Raw genomic sequence first — 23,025 nt, 5'->3', positions numbered from 1 at the left:
ATTATTGCCATCTACTTTCGCAACGAAAATAGTTTTTTTTTATACTGAAATAGAGCAGATATATTAAATATCGCTTATAATGGAATACGAAGATTTAGAGTTTGAAAATACACCTCCAGATATTATTAAAAAAGCATCCGATAAAAATGTTTAAGTGCTCACAGCAACTTTATAGAGTGGTGAATGCAAACCAAAGCGAATTCTTTATGTGAAAAGACTTAAGTTAGTTTACTCGATATTGAGAAGTACGAAGTTATTGAAAACTAAATATGTTCCCAAACAATCAAAAACCTTAACTCCTCAATCAATTCAAAAATTTCTACAGTATACATCAGCTGATGAAAAATATTTGCTGACAGAGGTATACATACTATTTTTCACACAATTTTCATATATATCATATTTTTTTAATTGCATTTAGATAATTTCCAATCTATTCCTGATAATGGAAATAAATAAATATCTAAAGGTATATAAAATTGTCTCTATACTAATATTGATACAAAATTAATTTCATCTAGGTTTAAATACTTCAGTTAGATACTTAAATACTTTCTTCTTCGACCACCCGATGGAGTGAATCGAATACATTTGGAAAATGATTAAAAAAAAAATTGGAATTTAAGTTAGAATTAGAATACTTTCAAGGTTAATATTAATTTTTAGCGCAGAATACCTGTCTGAAAGATCGGAAAGTATCCGGTAGATTAGTAAGAAGATGTGCTCCAGGTACCGAATTAGTGGATTGGCTTCTTAGTCTCTCACCAAGTATTCAAACAAGGGCTCAAGCAGCTGGTATGTGGCAAGCTCTTCTGGAAGAGGGAGTCATTTCACATGGTAAGTATTTCATGTGTGATAATTCGTTCTTTCTTATTTTCGATTGAAAAGTTGTGAACAACCAATAATCAAAGAGTTGCTCTCAATTCAACAAACAAAATAACTAGTTATTCCTAATTCTACTGACACAAAAAACTGTGTCAGTCTTTCAGATAGACCAGATAGCAGATAGATGACCTTGGTGTGGTAATTTGGCCACACTTGGTGTGCAATTTTAAATGAAAATATTCCAATTGAATGAGGAAGTATAATTATATTTTAAAAATGTACAAATTGACACAAATGCAACAAAATTTGAAAAATTTAAAAATAATGAGAAAAATCTAACCTAACTTAGTCCTGTATTAGTATGTACATTAGAGTGTATCGAATTAGTGAAAACCATTTTCAGTTTCCGATACTTACCTGCCTCCTGTACTGAGGTAGACTTTTTGGCCAAATTTGCCAGAAAATTTCGAAGGACCTTTGTGAAACTTTACGTGAGATTATTAACTTGGCCGAATCTACATCTCCCGAAGAAACAATTTGTGTGTTGCACACAATTTGATTCATTTCTTGACTTGGCTATCCTGAAATGTCAATTTTATAACGGAGTTGGATTTTTCTTTTATGAATCATAGGTATTTGAAATTCTTGTGGATGCAATTTAATTTTATGATTCTAATAAAATTTCCTTGTCCTTAATATAAAAATTAATAGCGGAATTTCTGACGTCCACCTATAAAACATTTACATTCCTAGAGGATTTTTGAGCCGCAGTATTATGTTAAAGAAATTTTATGATCGGTTAACCTCCAGTTAAGGAAAATATCTACTGTTAATAACAACGTTATTATGTTTTAGAAACAGTGGCTTAGTGGCTGCAATTAAATAGAGAGTTGATTTATGACAGCTCTCAGGAAATATCTATTGTTCAACTTCAAGTTAAGCATGTTATCACAAAATCGCACGAGGAAAAATGCAGGAAATTATCAATATTTCCAATTTTATTTAATATTGAACTCACAATTGTCCCGTTTCTCTGCATTGCAGTTGAGATAAAATCTGATTTATACTTATACATTCCTCTATCACTCAATTTAGATATCAAGTCGTCGAATAGTTTTAATTTCAGACGATATACAGTGCTTGTTCACTTAACTGTAACATAAAAAAAAATTCTCGTTGTTGAGTAGTAGGAGCGGCTCATGCCAAATGGTTAATAATCCGTAACTTTTAAAGAGACACAATCTAAAGATAGCAATTTTTCAATCAATTATTTTATCAAAAAGGTATTCTTTGTTTAATTCGGCTAAATTCATGGTTTAGGAGATATGTAGTTCAGCTTTTATATTTGTTGGGCTAATGCCTTTCCAATAATAGTTATTCACGTCCGGGAAGTTATTTAATACGGCACAAAATAAATGTTTATATCGTAATGTTTTTTTAATACTATTTTCGGTTTTAAAAAGCAAAATCATATTGAAATACGAGTATGAGATGTCATATTTGACAATTTCAATGAAAAATAGCTCCTTGATTATTCTCTTATTATTTAAAAAAAATTAACAGAAATCTCTTAGGTAACATTGCAAACAAGAGTACTGTAAAGTACAAGGATACCGTAAAGTGTGGTTTTCCAGACTCAAATTAGTACTAAAAAGTCAACTACAGTACAGTATGAAAAAAAAGTATTTTATCACATAACGATGACTATGTTTACAAATTCCCTGAAAATGTTCACTATTGATGGTTTCCAAACAAATACTAAACTTACGCTGTATCGATTGTGTACTCCCGCTATCTCTAGGTCAAGCAAGTTAGTTCTGAGACCATCTTCGTATAGCTAATAATGAATATGTGCATATAAAATACGCGAATTTGTATTATTTCACGCATATTTAAACGTTTATAAGATTGCGGATAGTTGAACAATATAGACACCACAGAAAATGAACCTCTAGCTTTAGTCTGTGAGGCATCCACGTAGAGTACGTCGTTATATTGTAAACTACACAACAATTCCATTTTTCTTTATTCATTTCGGAAATACGACAACTTGTGAAAGATCCTAAATTTAACTGAACCGATCTCTGTAAGAGGACGAGAAAGAAACTACGAATGTTTCGAAATTCATAGCTTTATCTCAATTCGATTATATCTTAAATCATTATAAATCACAGAAACTACAAACAACCAAATTTTTCGTTTATCATTATGGAGGACATCCAAAACAATGGTTGACAAAAAACAAAAAAAAATTTTGTAGTAACAAGAATGAATAGCATATTGTGATAAAAAAAAAATTGTAACGCGTAAGGTTTTTATGTTACATTTATAGAACCATATTCATTGGTAAAATATTTAATATTTACTAAAAAAATAATTTCACGTTTTTAAATAGTATATATTGATAATATTTATAGTTTACATATAATAAAAATGCCTCACATCTATTAAAAACAAAAACTTTAAAATAATGCACTTCAAATATCAATTAGCTCTACTTTTTCCTTTTATGAGGGGTTGCACTGTCTCTTTTTAAAAACCAACAGTAATCACCCATCATGGACGAATCCCATCGTCCTTGATACCGAATTTTCATTGTTCTAATATCTATATGGAACCTTGACTGATAGCTCCCAATTTTCCGGAAAAAAGGCCATATGGGAATGGAGGAAATGAATTTTAAATAGCATTCGAGGACCAAGAGATTTGTAGGCATCTAGAAGTTCATCAACTAATTGTTGGTAGTTTGGATCCATATTGTTGCCCAAAAATCCCCTCACTACACTAACAAATGCCTTTTCTTCCCATTCATCCACTGCATCAATGACATGCTACAATTAACACAGCACGCGTGGGGGGGCACTGCTTCTCTTGGTCTGTAATTACCAAAGTACCAAAAAATTGGAATAGATTTTTTTCACATTTTCGGAAAATGGCTTGCGATTTCACAATAAATTCTCCACAAATATAGTAAAATTTGTCGGGAGAAGTTTTGAAACTGCGGCGCTTTTGATTCGCCCCTTTATAAAATTGCCTACCTGCTAATGTAAACAGGAATAAATAGGCTATTGAAAAGTGGTACGTGTTAGTGCTTAATAAATATTTTTTCTATTATTAGACGGGTATTTCCATTTAAAAAATAAAGGTCTCGCCTGTATTACGAAAATCTAGTCGACTAGTGAAATTATCTTTGTATATTCAATTTATAGAGACTAGTAGATAAGGAGTCTAAACTATTATATCCTCGTATATTAGATTCATGAACCGTAAGTTAACCATCGATCTGTAATCTCTACTCTGAGTAGATATATCTCCTTTTATGGCAAATTTATTTTAAATGCTATTACTTATTGATCACTAGCTAGGATCAAAGTGAGGGCTTGTATTGAGATATAAATCATTCGTCTTTGAAACAAATTCCAAAGTTAATACAACGTTACAGTAATTAGAGATCTCGGAGAGGTGGCAGTTGATGACATGAATATTTTAGAGTTTTATAACCACACTTCGAATGTTCATATCTACAGTGGATCACAGTTATACACTGTACAAGTTTTCTACGTATGAAAAAGTCCGTCAGTTCAATCTATCAACTTTACTTATTTAAATCAAACTAAAAAGTTTTATCGACCAAAACGCTGTTAGATATCATTTTCATGGAAATATGATTAGTTTATAGTAGTAGTGGGAAATGTTTTATGTTTCTTCTTCTTTTTCTTATATACAGTATGATAGAGTTCAGTGCCTCCTTTGTCCTTTAAGATATCAATTTGAAAATTGAGGGATTATAGCCATCATTAATTACAATCTTATAGGGTTTTCCAGAACGCTGTGCCATATCAAAGTTACACTGTTTTAAATGAAACACCCCATATTTTATTGCATATTTGGAATCAGCTTCACTTTACCATTATAATAATATAGAATTGTGATGTGTTCTATGGGTAATTTAAAAAAATTTTTGAAAAATAAATGCTTGATAAAAAATAAGTATGTTGGTGGTACTTTCCGATACTCATATAAAAACAGGATGATCTATTTGGAAAAACCGAAAAAATAAGGTATTAGTATTTTGATCTACCCTGTATCAGATTAAATGAATACTAACTAAATCAATAATTTATCAGAATTTTTACTACTATTCGAATGTTTTGGCTACAACAGTTCTCCATTTTTAAATATCACTTACATTCAACAGGGTATTGCAATTGTTACGATTTTACAGCTTGTAAGGGCTGATACAACGATGCAAGCCAATAGAATGTGGAGTGCACCAAGGCTCAGTACTAGGCCCTATTTTGTTTCTTCTGTTTATAAATGACATCGCCTATCTAAACATCAGTGTTAAAATATGTCTATTTGCAGACGATACTAGTGATCTAATCACCCTTAAATCATGGTGCGATTCTAATATTCTCTATCTTAACGTTTCTAAAACTAAAGTTTTATCATATAAAAATACATTTTTTATTAAAAAACACCACTATTGACGTCGTGGAATCTGTAAAATTCTTAGAGCTTCTTGTGGGCAGTTTATTGGAGTTACATATTGAGAGCAATTAGATATATAATCAGACTAAACAACAGGAACTTGTTTGGAAGATTGGAAATTCTGACCCTTTTTTACTTATTCGTCTTTGAATCGGTTTGCCTAATTCGTAAGCAAGCTTTTCCATTTTCAGAAAGGTTGTTGCACGGCTATCCGTTAGGTTAGAAACGCGGAGCACGACCTTTACCTACCTACCCCACGTTCAGAATTAGTTAACTGCTTAATATTTTACATATTTTACAATGCAAACAAAATGCACAATCACTTGCCACTTGAAATCAAATCGATATTATCTTTTCCCGCATTCCACAATAATTTAAGGACATATTTATTGGAAAGTGCCTTCTACCCTGTAAGCGACTTCTATTCTAATAATATCCAATTCCAGGTATGCTGTATACTGGTTTAATTTTTGCTATGGACCTATATACGACTTAAATACTAATTAAATACTAATTATTACCTATTACCTTCTGTATATTGAAATTTTATTTTATTTGTATCTTTATTTAGTTATTTTCATGTTTGTTTTCTAGTTTTTACAAGTTTATGTCTATAAATTCTACAAATTTTTGACAATAAATATTTCTCTCTCTCTCTTTTCATGGAAAATTAATTTATAACTTTTTAATCACCCCGTAGAACACAATCCTATATTATTGTCATGAGAAATTAATGTTGCAATAAAAAAATGTAACTTTGATATGGTACAGCATTCTGGAAAATAAAATTGTAAATAATTTTAAAACATGAAAGATAACGGTGGCTATGATCATTCAAATTTTTAAATTAAAAGTTTGTAAATAGATAGGAAATGTTCTAGTTCAATATCGATTTCATAATTTTTATAACAGTATTTCAATCAAATAAGACTTCTTCCTGTTTTCTTATCATCTACACTTAATTTAGTAGCTCTTCTCTCAAAATTTAGTCTTACTCAACAATTGCTTCGTAGAATCATGTATAGTCTCTGATCTGGGATGATTTTTCATCAACTGAGAAAAGAATTTATTTTTCCTTCTTCGTTTTATCTTTTAATTGATGTTCTCGATGACTTTATTCTTATGGCTCTTGGCAAACTTGATTCACATGCATTCTATAACGTCCAAAACTAATGATATTATTCAGTCGCATATCTTCAAATTTCATATAAATTCAGATTTGATAACGTACTTTATAGAAGAATCTACAAGCTTTGTCGATATTGCGCAGCCAATTATAAAGAGCACCAATAAGTCATCTGATATAGAAGCTAATATATTCATTTACCATTAAATTCCGCTGGCACTGAGCAAATACAAGTATGCATATGAGTGAAGAAATCTATTCAGATAACTGCCTCTGTTGTTCTATATATAAAGACTTATGCTGCCTTCTAATAAAAACTTCTTAGTTGCCACAAAAAATCAACAATTCCCTGAACTAGAACTAAGTAAATCGAGATTGGAGGATCTACAGATTTCTCGTGGCACCAAATCTCCCGGCCTAATTTGAGAACTATATCAGAATCAAGCTCAACTTACTCGCTTAATAATTCAACCCTTTACCCTAACATTATGACTTGGGTCAATAAAATTATATGTATGACGTGTGAATTCCCAAGATGAAAGTCAACAAGCTCCAATATATCTTGAAGATAATCCAACTCATAACTAGAATTTCCATTAAAATCTAAATTCAGAAATTAAAAAAACCTACTCGTAAATATGGCAAGTTATGTTCTGTTCACTGCATTATTCACATCTCTAGAGTGCATCTCAAAACCAATATGTTTATGATATTATAAATATTTAAAAGGACTTCGCTTTTAGCACTGCTCTTACACTAATAATATCGTCGGAGGGTTACTTCCTGCGATAAGACGTCGGATGCCGTCTCGGGAGAGGAATCATTAAAATTAATAAATTTAGAACATGCTAAAACTAGAACCAACGAGACTTAACGAGAGAGAGTCCTCAAAGTATTTTGAGAATGAATATAATTTCATATTGGAAATTTTCTATTCAATTAATATCAATAATTAATCTTATATGTAAAATTCTCGTGTCGCGGTGTTTACTACCAAACTCCTTTGAAATGGGTCAAACGATTTTCATAAGATTTTATGTGCGTATCTGGTAGGTCTGAAAATTCTAGAATAGAATCTTTAAAAAGAATATATTGAAAAAGAATCACATTTTTTTATGACCTTTCATACTATGTTAGGCTAAGACCTCATGGACCATACTACGTACCGAATATGAGCAATTCACTAAAATTCACTAATTGTTCCACTATTGGTTTACCGTTGTAGATAGAGTATGTTTTAGAATCGACACTGATATTTAATGAAACTTTTGAATGAAGTGGGACCTCGACAACAAATTAATTTCTTCAAAAACTTGAACTACTAATAAAACAGATGTGACTACTAACCTACTATAAGTAAACAATGGAATATTAAAAATATTTTAAGATTAAGAATAACAAGCTGAATGGAATGTTATGATTTTGATGCGAGAAATTGAACCAAATATTCAAGAGATTGGAAAGCGCTCCAAACATCCTTTATGACTATTAATTTCGCTATGAAATATCTCGAGAAACGTATTGATGGAAAAGGTTTTAAGAAAGAACGCCACAGTTTTTGCCATAAAGATATCTAGATCAGCAATCAAAAATTGAAATTGTCATAGTGATTCGAGTTATAAAGTAATTATCTCTGTGCTATTGGAAGCACTGAGTCTGTTAATAACTACACAGCATGCATCATTTATGTCAACATAAACACTGGTAATACACATTAATTATAATTATTGCAAATTTTTTATTACCTTCATTAATACTCGACATAATTTTAAAATGAATTAATGTCGTGTTTTCTCTTTCGACAAGTTCGAACTAACGACTTTCCATGTTTGATGTTCAGTTTTTTTCTAGTTTCATCAATATTAAGTACATAAAGTTTTCAATGACGTATAAGTAAAAATTTATTTAGCTAGATGAAGTAAATATTACTAATATGCATTCTAAAAGGAGCCTGTATACCAGAGATACTTAATCTTTATTTTTTTTTAGTGAATAAAGAACAGCCCTTCAAGGATAAATGTTTTCTCTACCGATTTTGGCAAGATGAAGAGGGAGCTACAGCATTACCGCCCTTGGAAGATATCGCAACAGCTGAAGAGCAAATTCAAGACTCCTTAGGGATACTTATACATAAAGGACCCGACGCCGTCCTCAGAATGATACTTAGAAAACAGTGAGCTTGCAAGTTAACCTATTTCTCATTTTTATTAGTTGTTTTGTGAATCAAAACACTTGTTGGCTGAATCTCGTATTTAAAAAATGGGGAAAATACTTTATTTAGTTAATTAAATTTAAATCAAACATCGTTATACTGCCCAACAATATAAGCTGATAGATTATTGATAATAAGGAAATAATTGATTTTGATAATTTGATAAATAGTTTATATCTCATCTTCTATGTACAATCAACCAACGTACGTGCTTCTTTTTCAACAATTAAAACAAGTATTATGAAATATTTGCACAGAGCTATGCGTAGGATATCTAACACTATAGGTCTACAATCAATTTGCATTGAAACTAACGGAGATAATGAGTTTGTTTTCAAACGCCCACCCAATGAAATGATTAAACGTGATTAAATCAAAATCGATACACAGGATAAAATTCTTGTCAGTATATAATTTTGTTCACATAGATAAACTTGAATTTCTAATTTTATACGTAATCAGAAATTGGAAATGCATGTTTTAGTTGAAATTATTTAGAACTAGAGTATATAAATGTACAAGCATTAATTGTTTAAGGCTTTTGCGGCCGTCGTTCCATTGCTTGAATGTTTCTTGATGACTTAATAGCTCAAGAAACATTCAAGCAATGTACAAGCACGATTTTGAAAATATATATACATGACCAGAAAGTAATTAAAAGAAAGAGTTAAAGGATTTATGTGGATGGTTCTATTGGAAAAAGACGTGAGTTTTATACGCTTACCAGTTAACTTCTTTTAGAAAAGAATCTTGGATTGAATCAGAATAACAAAATTTGCGTCAAAATTGAAACAGTCATGATTTTTTTGAATATCGTAGTGTGTGGACCCACAGTTCTCATCAAAAGATGAAACAATGGATAATAGTTATTTAATAAGTAATAATGTAGGTCAAGTATTGAAAGCCTCAAATAATTTCTAATATTATCTCACAATACCATACATTAATTTACGACTAGGAACTAAATTTTTCATAAATTGGGTCGTTTATATTCAAGCCTTCTTTTTGGGAACCTGTAGATAGATATGCGATCATTTAATTTGCCTCATCTAGTCAGTCTGAGATAAGATCTCATCGCAAAACACAGATGGTTTATTATCTATTTCGGTCTTTTTAAATATATATTCTAAGAGATTTGTGAAAAGTTTGGGAAAGATTGCGTCACCTCTTCGGACATCCTTTTCTATCCTAAACCGATCTGTTTCTGTATGTATTTCGACCTTTGCTGTTGCCTGGTAATATATATGCCATAATTTGTTGTGATTTATAGTCAAAAGCTTTTTCATACTCGACAAATACTAAAACTATCTTCTTATTATCAATGATTTTATTTATGATACGAATAAATGCAGAAAAATAGTTGATTTACATATATATTAATGGTTCTATAAACCGTTCAGTTATGAATTGATGGCATTTCTATCCACAACAAATAATCTGATAATCATGCACATACATCATATATTAAAATATCCAAGAATTCAGAGTCTTTCTCCAAATTCAAAATATATCTAGTTTCATTAGTTTATTTTTTCTCAGTTAATTCATTATAAAATGTATTGACCAAAGAATTCCATCGTCTATTCAAGAGAGATGTGTCAACTACAGAAAGCATTGAAGGTATGGTCTGTAGCTAAGTTACCTTAATGAATAAGCGAGTAGATACTTTCCTCATGTTTGAATATTCAACTAATCTCTTTTGTCAGTTCAAAGGCAAAATTCTAACATTGCAAATGAAATGAACATTCAAGTGTGACAAACGTTTACTTTATACAGAGATTTTCAAGAGATATGCCAGTTTCTCCATCAGGAGAATAATTGTTGTATATTAGATTAAATTGGATGTTTATTGTGGGAAACATTGAATCGTCTGTTGAATATGCTAACTAATTTGGTACAACTTCATACACAAATGTCCCCAATAATAAACGTTAATTTCTCTTCAGATTGAGAAGCAGTGAGTTCGGTTATAAACAAAAAAGATAAACAGTCGTTCATTAGTTTTATATAGTAGACAATTTTGAAGATAAAAATAGGAATTTAAAAATCTTTACCAATTCCAAAATACATTTCGAATCTGGTTTATTTGTAAGGAATTTCTATCATGAACTACGCATATCATTATCTACAGTTTTGTAAAAACAACGATAGTGAAAAGGTTGATCGACATTGATCAATATTTTTCAAAACCTTATATACAAAAGAGGAACGGAAAGTAGTGTCGCTTTCTTAAATTAAATTCAAACGAACTAATTTTTAACAAGCTTTCGTGGTTAATCTAGGTTTAACCAGCACAGAGTGGTCTTGCGTTCTATTACAGAATAATGCCTTTTCTGTTGACAATTGACGCATATAGTTCTGTCAAATACTGATTTACTCGATCGAATTGTTCACAATGAAGATCTTCATTAACAATTTTTCCAGTTTCAATACTTAGAAAGAATTTCGCTTATATTCCACTAAACACACAGAAGTACCTTTTTAGGTATGACCCAGCTTCGCCGTACTTCGTGGTGATTTATTTTGAAAGAGTTTGGGCCTTTTCCGTTTTGGATTAGATTGATTGAAACAATTTCTTCAATAATCAAACAGTTCTTTATGGTGCCGCTAAAGACCCAAACACCTGTCCTATTCATTTTTCCAAATTGTTGGCTGAAAATGCTCTTGGATAGTCGATCAATGTTGATTAAAGATGTTTGAGTCCCTCGATGGTCTGACATGGTTTGCCTTTAGCAGGTCATGTCTAGGTTCTATTTTTGGTCTTCCTGATCGATAGGATCGATAGGAGAGATCAAAATTACTGGCTCTGAAATAGAGAACCATCTTTGCTATTTACGAACGTCTGATATTGGCAGCTGTTACCACAAAAAGGTTGAGGCTTTGTCGGCCCCTACTTAAGCTTCTCAATGCTAAAATTTTTCAGTATTCACTCCTGAGGCATGTCCCAGATTTTATCATTCTGTTAAGAACGGTTTTTCCTTGTTAATTCCTCCTCTGAACATTCTTTTTTCCGCTACATTTTCCAATACTATTCGGAGAGGTGGAAGATTTAGAATCATGTGCGGTAATTAATATTATTATACTAGATTTATATGCTAGTATCCATCTTTAATCGAATTTGTATGTATTTTTTGCAGAAGTCACGAACGAACTGCTGAAGACCAAGAGACAATCTATGAAGAATTACTTCATATTAGAGCTTTAGCACATCTATCTAATTCTGTCAAAAGAGAATTGGCTTCAGTAATAGTTTTCGAAGCTCATCCGAAAGCGGGAACTGTGTGTAAGTACAGAAATTATTAGAAATGTCAGTATCAAGAAAATTTGTTTTATACTATTTTCAATTAATAAAACCGGATAATTTGATTACATGAAAATGATATTAACCATGTGAAGGAAGTCAGTCGCTGCTACTCTGAATAAAATTTTTTATTCACTATTGTGCTTAGACTACTTGACTAACTTTACTGTTTAATAAATTTGCAACATTCGAGTTGTCACTAGGAGTCTATCAGACTTCCTATCGATAGTGACATATTTTGAAAAAAAAACTATTGAAGTTTCTATATCTGGTGCGAACCTTGTTAGTATACTAATAGGATTTTGGGGTAGTAGGTGTTGATATGCCGTGACAATTTAGACAATGATTGCAGAGAGCTTAATACGAATATGTGTGTATCGACAGTGATCATGAATTAAGAAGCGAAAAGAACATTGATGCGTTGGCTAGTGACGAATGACTGGAGTAATCACCAGACAGTGATAATGCTGAAATTTCTTATAAGCGTAGAGTAAGTACATCGAAGCTATATATAAAAATGAATACCTATATGGAAAGAATCGTCGTAAATGGAATACAGTAAAACATTAAAGAGAACAAAACAAATATCATTTTGAACAAATTTGTTTTCTGTGGAAATGTGTGATCTTATGATTTATTGGAAAAATGAGAACTTAGCAAGCATGTGATAAAAGTACAAACGATCCAACAATGAGTTGAAAACTTTCTTAATATTTCTACTGTGACGAAGGCTGTAGAAGTATTTTTGGGATAGATGGTACAAGTCAAAAGATATTTCTGGCGGGTATACTCTTTATTTTGAGAATAGAAAAAACATGTTCTAACAGCACCCGTTTCTGAGCTATAGATATATTCATCAAATGTTGTGGAATCGATATCCAATCATGACTTTTTTAAGCGTGACAATAAAAAGTCGCACGGGGCCAGGTCAGATGAGTGAAATACGTGGTGAAACATAACCATGTAATTTTAAGCCAAAAACTGTTAATTGGATATATTTTTTTATCGGGTGTTACGCTGCAAGAATCTATCTTTCAAAAACAGAGTTTTTATGATGAACACATCTTCTTAATACCCTCAAATAAGTGGTTTTTTCTACATTTTCGTGGAATCGGACAGTTGATGTTCTCCCATAACGATGTTTATTATTTTTTCATATATAACTAAGAAATTGAGCAAATTATATCTGTAGTTGACGCACTACAGGATGGATTAGTGTTCAGTGGAATAAAATTGCATGTTTATTCAAATTATTGTTCAATTTGCTAAGCCTTTGGATGAATTAAATAGAAATTACAAAGTTGATGTGTTTTTGAACTTGTAGAAAATGTGCGTAAAAATTATCTATTTTTGAGTACTTTGGAGATAGAATCAAATAGGAAGCTTTCTCAAATGGATCTTCAAACTGATAATATGATTCATAGTTTTAAAAAATGTTACATTGTATCATATAAATCTAACTAAATAAAATATAGATGTAGTTGACTCACTAGAGGATGACCTATGAATATTTTTTTCAAATAGTTGGATATGGATTTTATTCGAAGCTTAGTTAGCCAGATAGATAATAGAAAACCATTCACGTGATAAATTGTAGACAATTTATCAGATTTTGTACACACCCAACAAACTACAGGAACAGAATAATGTAGAACGGATTGGCTTTGCTACATATATATCTATAAAATAAATAATGCAAAATTTTCCGGCAGTGGTCCAGGACATGTTGCGATAAATGAGATAAACGTTCAAGTCAACCTCTAAAATATAACTTCTATTTTTTTATCACTAGTATTTGATTAATATAGTTACAATTTAGCGTCATAAATTTGATTCTGTCACGTAATTCTCTTTTGATGAGAAGTTGAAAATAGAAAATATATAGATAAGTGAACATCCATAGTAATTCTCAAAAAAAAAATAAATAAATAAATAACTTAGTGTGATTTTCGCTACAATACTTCAGAGTTATAAATATATGGGGCCGTTAACTGTATTGGAAAAGCATCGCATGTGGTCTTAAGTCGTGGTTAACTGGCCCCACGTTGGGCACCAATTTTCTAACCTTAAATCCCCGATAAGAGATTCTTCCTCAGGAAGTGGTATTTGGCCTCAGTTAAAGTATATAAAAACTCGTACTCAGATGGGGTGAGCAATTGGAGGACGAATGACGTTAAAAATTAATAAAAAAGGCGGAAAAGCTAGAAACACCTTATGAGTTAAATTAAAATGAAAATTAAACAATCTAAAGCTTATTCCCAGAGACGAATATCCAAATTAATATTTATTGCAAAGAACAATAAAATAAATTTCAGCAACAAATAAATTCATTGAAAAAATAATAAATTTGCATTAACTGCGCATCCAAGAGACCAACGAACAAAAGCAGTTATAAATTAACAACTCAGACTTGACTATATATTGAAGATAAGATTGGGACTTATATATGTGAATCCGGGATGGTTCAGCTCTCAACTGGATTCCCAGATGTTAGAGCTGGTGTTGGTGGTTATTATAGAAACTCGCTACTTGGCAGCTGTAGAATTGCGGGAAAAAAATATAATGAGGAAGGAAACGGGAACACCGATGGAAATTAATGAAGAAGGAACGAGTAGAACGAACAGATTTAAATAAAAGGATTTTATGCTCTAACGTCTGAAAAAACTAAATTTATATTTTTTAAGATATAACCAAACAGGTATCTAGAATTTCGATTTGTTCCTCAAATAAATTGAGAATTCGAATTCATATCAAAACTATCACACAAAATTTGCTTAAAACAAAAGGAGGTCCAGAAAGATAATTGAAATTTTTATGAGCACAATAAAAAAAGCAAAGAAAAACTGTAAAGAATATTATGTAATTTTAAACGGAAATAAAAATTAGAACAGTAAAATAAAAATAAAATTTCGGCATCTCATTTAATTATTTCAATATTTGATAAACAAATTATTTACGAATATGAAAATAAATCACTCATAATTTCAACAATAATCTAATTCACAGAAAATAAATAGCGTATAATCCAACTTGATATTAAACACTTTGCAGCAGTATTAAAAATTTATAATAATTGATTCTAATTGTTTTCAGTATTTCATCAAGGCGATGAAGGAAGGTCGTGGTATATCATAGTTCGGGGTTCTGTGGATGTAGTTATTCATGGTAAGGGAACGGTAAACACGCTTCATGAAAGTGATGATTTTGGAAAGTTAGCTCTTATAAACGACGCACCGAGGTTAGTCGTACCATATAACTGTTTTTTATTTTCAAATTAATTGAAAATGCCTCGAATTTATTGACTCTTTATTGATTTTCTTAACAATTCTACAAGACCAGAAATTCTACGTGTTATTTTGTGTATGATATATAAAAACAAAGCTATGTTTCAGATTAACATTAAGACTTTCGATTTAATACAGGATATGTTGATTTAGAAACAATTTTTCAATTGTTCCATATCTAACGCTCTATTAGAATAACTGCTTATATTTTTCTATAATACGGTGACATTTATATAGAATTGTTTTATTTAAATTTTACTAAATTCTATTAAATTGACTGTACTTAAATATTATATGTCAATATACTACTGATGGTCAAATTTCAAAGTGTTACAGACAATGTGTGATTTTGAATTGACAAAACACCAGCCAACCTTCCATCATATCGATTATATCAAATTATCAACATTTACATCAGCACCTACCGTTGAACCACGTAAAAATTTAGTCTGATTATCTCATACGAGAGTGGTTTGATGAAAGTGAAGTTTTCAATAGAAATGCGAATACTTAGATATTAGTTGGCAATGCCAAAAATCGACAATAATCAGTGCGTTTTCATTTTTTCAAATCAACCAAAAGGTAATTTTTAAGAAGTTTCCTTCCGTTAGTCTTCGCCATCACTTATTCTTCTATATAAAAAATCAGTAATATATACAATAAAAGAATTAAGTTCAAAGTAAATTCTTGTGATAATATGAAATAGATTGGAACGTTATCGTTTTTTGCATCATATAAGTGTTATTAAAGCCTAACTAATCAAGTTTCATCATCATCATCTAGCTCCCAGTTAAGCAAAGGGCACCAGTCGGTGTTCCAGCAGCTAGCTGTGGTTAGGTCGTTATCATGTGCCGTTTTGTGTTCAATTTTGTTGAAGAGAGCTCTCCATTTTCTTGTATTTTTGGTTATTTCTGTAGCCTCTTTCCATGTTAAGCTCATTTATTGTAGCTCTTTCCCTATAAATTTTCTCGATGTTCGTACAGGTCGACTGTTGTATATTAATTTATTGCTTGTCGGATTATGTTTGTTGCTGGTTTCCGTAGTGTATGACCTTCTTCATTATCGCTTCGTAATCGTTACAGCTATTGCGTTCTCTTCAATTGTGTTCCAAAGGTGTTAATTACTTTATTTGAGCAAAAATATTTACACATAACTCGTAGGCATCTGTTGAATTTTTTGTATCATCTGATCGTCATATTTCCAAGCTTCGGCTCCATATAACAGAAAAGATTTTACATTGAACTGAAACAATCTTAGTTCTGTTGTTCTCTAGATATTTGTTGAAGACCAACACTTATAGAATGAATTTCATGCGTTTTTTATTCGATGTCAGTACTTTATTTTGTACTCACCATGCTGCCTAAATAGAAAAATTGCTCGAATTGCTTCATTTGTGTCTTTACTAAATAGATGGCGTTTTCAGTATCGGTTTGGGTTTTATCTTAATATTCATGTTTAGTACAGCTGGTGTTAATTAAGTTAGTTAATCTGTAGTCTATTAGTTTCCTCTTGCTTGTGATTTCTATTTGCTTAATAGATGACTTCAAGGTAGTCCAATTTTTTAAATAGGTTCTATTTGATTCCCGACCCTTATACTCTGTTTTCTCATCATCCAATCTATAACAATGTTAAGCAGGACTAGCGACAGAATACATCTCACTCTTTTTTCGATTTTGATTTCGCGTATATTGTCGTTTAGTGATTCAGCTCAGAATAGCCCTAGACATGATCTAACTCGAAACATTCAGTTATATGTCGGTTTCCCAATGTTCTTGGCACATATTAACTCATGGATAATACCTTTCACATTATGAGTAAGTGATAATAAATTTGTTATGGGTCCTATTTAAATTGTCATTTGTGATTTTATTCAAATCTAGAAGATCACTTTACCAATGCATACTGACCTACGGATGCGAAATCTGATGTATGAAGCAAAACATGCTAAAAATAACAAAAATTGAATCAAATGGTTAAAACAAAAGACCTAGGTGGAAGACTTTATCCACAGAATAAAAGCATTTAAGTGACGATGGGCTGGACACTTGGCGGAAAGAACTGATAACTGATGAACTACTCGAATAACGTGAAGGTAACCACTGAAGGATACCTAACTTAAATTAACCAAATACCTGGAACATCTTTTACATAGACCTGAAAAGTCAGCTATAGATAACAAAGGGCTCAAATGAAACATGAAGTATTTTCAATTTATTTCATTGATGGTGTTATTTAAAAGAAAATGTCGATTTCAATTGTAGCTACTCAATTAACTGTAATAAATCCGATTAATTTTCTTTGCTCTGACTATACCAATCATATATTTACATTAGCTCTTAAAATGTGTTAATCCCAGTAAGAGCTACCTTAAACAGCTACGTTTACTAATAAAATATTAATCTCTTCGCCTTTTCCTAATACTATTGGCACGCTGCTAGAAATTAGGTTTATAGGATAACCTGTTCCGGAAATTAAATCAAAAACAGGACATATAAATTTCCTCCGTGTCATCAAATAACCCGTGCGCTGTCATGCGAGAATTTCCTAAACGTGGTTATGGAATTTGACACTCCAAATTGCTAGTATGAAAAGACATTTGATTAATTTTTGTCCAACAACTTAAATATTATAAATATGAAGTGTGCACAGAACACGTGTACAAGAAAACTTCAAAAGAATTATCAAGAGAAGCCATCAGATTTTTCACTCCTGCAAATAGTTAACTGAAGAAAGTACAAAGTTTAAACTTCTAATAACATAAAAGTGTTGTAAACTTCGGAAAGTTGGTTGTTTTTACTCACTTTCTGAGAAACAGCATTCAATTATTAGCTAAGGGTCGCTCACTATTTAAAGTTGTTCAGGGTTAAAGGTAATTTGATTCAAGATCAAACAGAAATTATTTTTTTGTAAAAGAAGCAATATTTAATATCAGCCTTAATTATTTCAACTCAATAAACCGTAATAAATATATATCAAACTTGTTTTGATAATTTTTTTACAAAGAACTAAATACTTCATACCTTGATGAATTTTCAACTGGAATGATTTTGTGTTTGAGAACATTAATCGAATTAGCAGAATAAAGTTAAAGAATATTGGATTATATTATATATGTTGATAATAGGCCGTTCTCAGATCTTTATATATTCATTGCAAATGTTATTGTTGAAGTTTCTATATAATTAATCTTTAGATTCTGCGACTCTACGATTCCTTGATAGCTCCATTATTGAATTCATATCAAATTGCGTTTGCAATATAATCTCATAACCAACTCTAGATTGTCGAATACACCCAAACTATTCAAATCAATTTTTTCTTAAAAAAATGTTATAATTTCATACTTATATTTTATCCACGTATCTATTGCTAACGAAATGTTAATTTTAATATTCTTAACTCTTTGGCACAAATTTATATTTCCAGCTAGAGCCATTTTGTATGCAAAATTTATAACGTAATATTTCATGTTCTTCAAGAAGATCGAAATAGGTGGGATAACTTGACGTTATTATATTGAGTCTTGTTATTAGAAAACAACACTTGGTTTTGATAAAAATTGTCAAATATCGTTCATTAAAATTAGATTAATACAATGATGAACCTGAGAATCATGAAACTAAAATCAAGATTAGAAATTTTTTTATCCAAAACAAGCTAAATATTCATGAATACACCTTGGTTGATTCGAAATGTTGAAAAATTGATCAAAAACAAACACAATCATCATATACCGGAAATTAACGAACAAATTCGGGAGAGAGTAGATGATGTCAAATAATGCTCCTGGAGAATCCTATGAATAGTTGTCGTTGCTACGTTAAATTATAGTGACATTTTGCGTACGCTAGTTGTGGGATTAGCATCCACCGCATCTATGCATTTTGCTCTAAATCTGGTGTTCCTATAGTTCTTCTTCTTCCTACTTCATTTTAGGCAGATTGCCTGTTCTTCGCAGCATGCCTATTGCCTCAATTGATGGTAAGATTATCAATCCAACTTTTTCGTGGCCTTTCCATACTTCTTCTCCCCAATGGTGAGTTATCTCGTGCTATTCTATTCCTACTTATGTGTTCATCCCATTCACGCTTTCTGCTCAGTACCTATTTTCGTTGGACTTTCATTTCGCTTGTTTCCAGAATCCTTTTTGTTTTTGCAGTAGCAGGCCGAGTTTTTGTAGTGTACGTCTTTATGGATCTGATTACAGTTTTGTAGGCTCTTGACTTGGACTCAATACTTATGTATTTGTTTTTCCATATAGTGTCGTTCAGACATCCGGCTGCTCATGCTGCTTTTATTATTTATTACCTTACCTCTATCTCAATATCACCATATCCAGATAGTTCTATACCCAGTTATTTGAATTTCATTTCTTGCTAGATTATTTTATTGTCTACGACCAGCTTTCATCTGAGAGGTATATTTGATGTCATGTTTTTTGTTTTTGAGGCGGAAACCAGGCAGAAACTAGTTTACCTAATTTATGTAGACAAAGTTGTTTCCAAGAAATGTTTGATTGCGTTTTAATAGCTCCAATTTTGGGGATTTCTTAAAAGCTTGGGATATGCAACACAAAGAACGGAATGATCGATGGAATAATTTTATATTGTGACGCTATAATACAGAAGCTTACAACGCTCTTTCAAGTTCAAAGAAATATCCTCCTTAGACTCAAAAAGTGTGTATAAGTGCAAAGTGCCCACTTCGAACATTTATTACAATTTTTTTTTTGGTTTTATTTGATAAGATGAACGCAAGCTAACTAAATTTTCCTACATTTCCTTATTTAAGTAAAACGATAATGTTTGATCGAGTTTTAATACCTCCCATAAATATTTTCCATAAATTATTACACTTTAAAATAACTTTTTTCAGAATGTCTCTTTATAGCGAACAGTTTCCTTGGCATGTACAACGATCTAAAAATCTACATACCTCCTGAACATAAATTTCATCGACCTCTACAAATTTTCTAGAAATATCGATTGAAAAATTCATTTCTGCTATCATTAGATTGTACAGGTTGTCCCTGTAAAAGTTACGGATTGTTAACTATTAGGCATGAGCCGCCAATTAACTTTAGATAGTAGTGAAGAACAAAACGACATTCATATTCAAGACAAAGCAATACATTTTTTAGGCTTTTCAATTGAAAATTATGAAGTAATAACCGATGCTGGTATTTTGAATTTTCAATACACTGATATGTTATTAACCTTATGAAACTCTAGTGCAGCTATTACGCGTTATGCAAAAAAGTTTCCTCGAAGAAACTTACCAAGGAAAAATACATTTAGAGCCATTGAACGACGTTGTCGAGAAACTGCGAATGCGAGACCTAAAAAAATAGATTCTGGTAGGCCAAGACCAACGAGAACCATTAGTAAAGAAAATTTGTACACAGTTTGGTCGTATCTTAAAGAAAAAGTTTATTCTGCAGAGGTAAATTAACCTCAAGATTTGAAAGACAGAATTCACCGTCACTTCAATGACCTCATAGCTGACTCCCAAGCTTTTAGAAGGTTAATAGATTCTTTAAAAAAAAGGATAGGCTTTTTTTAATTTTTCATCTTGTTATTTTTTGTTCAAATAACACATTTACCATTACTTCATACCAGCATCGGTTCTTACTTCATAATTTTCAAAACAAAATACTCCGAAAACGGTACACAGTCTCTAGTTTTATCAAGAGTACCTTTTTGGTGTCAAATTAAATGATGTTTAAGTTAACTTGAAATCTAGCTTTATAACTCTAATATTGAAAAATTATGCTCAATACTACTTGTGTAACTAGCGGTCTCTATGAAAGTTAGACATAAAAACATATTCATTGGATGAAAATCGTAAAAAATGTGTATAATTTTTTTTTCTCCAACGCCCTTTATCTTGAATACGAATGACGTTACGAAATTTTTTTACTGAGTGAACCCCAAATATTTTTCAGTTTTCTATCTATCTCAGAGACAGTATCACCTTTTTTTGAAACACCCTTTATAACTGAGCAACGAGAGGTCGTACGAGAATATTTTTTTGTCGCATCATTTTCACGCCATCTACTCACTCCCGAATTTTTGCATCAAGTCTAGGAACATCCTGTATTTTTTTGTATGCTAATTTCAAAATGCTATATTAGAACATTTCAATAGTGAACAGCCATTTCGTAATTCAAATTTTTCAGTTTCTAGATGATACAATTTGTCTCGTTTGATATAACCCAACTATATTTACTGAACTCAAATGTTACTTGAATATTTACCAGGTCAAGAAGGAATGAAACCATACTAATTAATACTCAGATTACATCTTACACTATGTTACTTCTTACAACACTAATTATACATTCTGTATAGACTAGTACATTAGTTTAAGAGCACCTGAAGTAGCATTAACTTCTCAAACCTCTGTATATAATAAACACTTGAATATTCATACAACATTCACGTTATGTTATGCATATCTTGCTCGTTTATTTAAATGTATTTTTCTACGTCCGTTATAATATTTATTATAATATTTACGTTTTTTTGCATTCTTAAAGAATGTAATTTCTGAATCGGTCAAAAAGCGTTAGAAAAAGTGCCATGACGTGTCATTTTTTAACGCAATTACAAAATTGTTTTATCAATATAGTGGTCTGTGAACACTTTCTTTCTCATGTCAATAAGTTTCTCTGATAAACTGTCACACTTTTATTCCTTGATATTCGTTCAAGAAAATCCGTTTTGTGACTAAATAAAAGGAGTGTGGTATTATTATTAATGATAGAGAGTAATAGTGAAGAAACTTTCAACTGCACACCAGAAGATGTAGTTGAATCGGCAACTGCAGCGAATCTTCTCCCAGAGAAATCCAGGGAACAGTATTTAAAGAGATATAATTTTTTTATGGAATGGCGTACTAAAGTATAAACAGCTTCACAGAAAGAGTGTTACTAGCTTACTTTGAAACTAAATCCAAAGTGTGGAATTCTTAACACTTGGATCGATTTATTATTTATTTATTGGCTATAAACCCAAAAAATCGAATACATTGCTTTAATATTCGGAATCGCAGGAGCTCTGTGGAAGGAGGAATTATATAAAATGAAGTGTAACGATATAAATAATACCGGAAATGTTTTAATTATCATCTGATATAAAAGTCCATGTTCAACGTCGATTTACTGTTATTGGTGAAATATCTGACAATAGATTAAACTTGGTAAACATTTATATGGTATAGAAACGGAAAATACAGCCCAAGTTGTAGGTATCAATACCTTTTCAAAAATTCCCTCGCTTATCGCAACATATTTGAATTTATTTAATCCAAAAAACTACCCTTTGCATTCATTTCAACTCTCTTCGGCGTCTTAATTAGTGGATTTCCTGTGGTGATATAATTCAACTAAAGAAGCACGATGAGTGGAAATCCAACACAGTTGCGGAGGGTTACGTAGACGACAATAAAAAACAAAACTGATTCCACATATAAAATTTTAATGGGAACAACTAGTATGACGTCAAGCAACATTGTAAATTTTCAAGATCCTACCAACAATCCATTAAGTGCTGATACAACTATAGACGATATTATTTCTTTGAATTCAAGTATCAATATTAATGTAACTTCTTCACTTCCAATTATAAATGCTCACAGTTGTAATTTCAATATTACTATCACAAAATAAAAATTGATAAAAGTTTTGTCGAATTTTTTTTTAGTCTACGAAAAAATTTTGTATGAAACTCGTGAGTAGATTAACTTTTTCTCAACCGTAGGTCAAACCGTCCTATTCGTGAAAAAA

At 31.2% G+C, this 23,025-nt stretch overlaps 1 protein-coding gene across 4 annotated transcripts in view; it reads left to right on the top strand.

The window, feature by feature from the left end:
- LOC130900754 (rap guanine nucleotide exchange factor 4) overlaps positions 1-23,025 on the top strand; it is a 302,255-nt gene that overhangs the window by 255,620 nt on the left and 23,610 nt on the right. For all 4 annotated transcript variants that reach the window (XM_057811609.1, XM_057811610.1, XM_057811611.1 and 1 more), the window contains 4 exons: positions 667-837; positions 8,432-8,615; positions 11,792-11,937; positions 15,049-15,193. In XM_057811609.1, coding sequence (XP_057667592.1) covers positions 667-837; positions 8,432-8,615; positions 11,792-11,937; positions 15,049-15,193 — 646 coding nt within the window. The remainder of the gene's footprint in view (positions 1-666; positions 838-8,431; positions 8,616-11,791; positions 11,938-15,048; positions 15,194-23,025) is intronic.

The sequence above is a fragment of the Diorhabda carinulata genome, chromosome X (genome assembly GCF_026250575.1).
Source record: "Diorhabda carinulata isolate Delta chromosome X, icDioCari1.1, whole genome shotgun sequence".
Classification (NCBI taxonomy): Eukaryota; Metazoa; Arthropoda; class Insecta; order Coleoptera; family Chrysomelidae; genus Diorhabda; species Diorhabda carinulata.
Note: the sequence above shows the minus strand (reverse complement) of the source record. Positions and strands in the feature narration are given on the sequence as shown.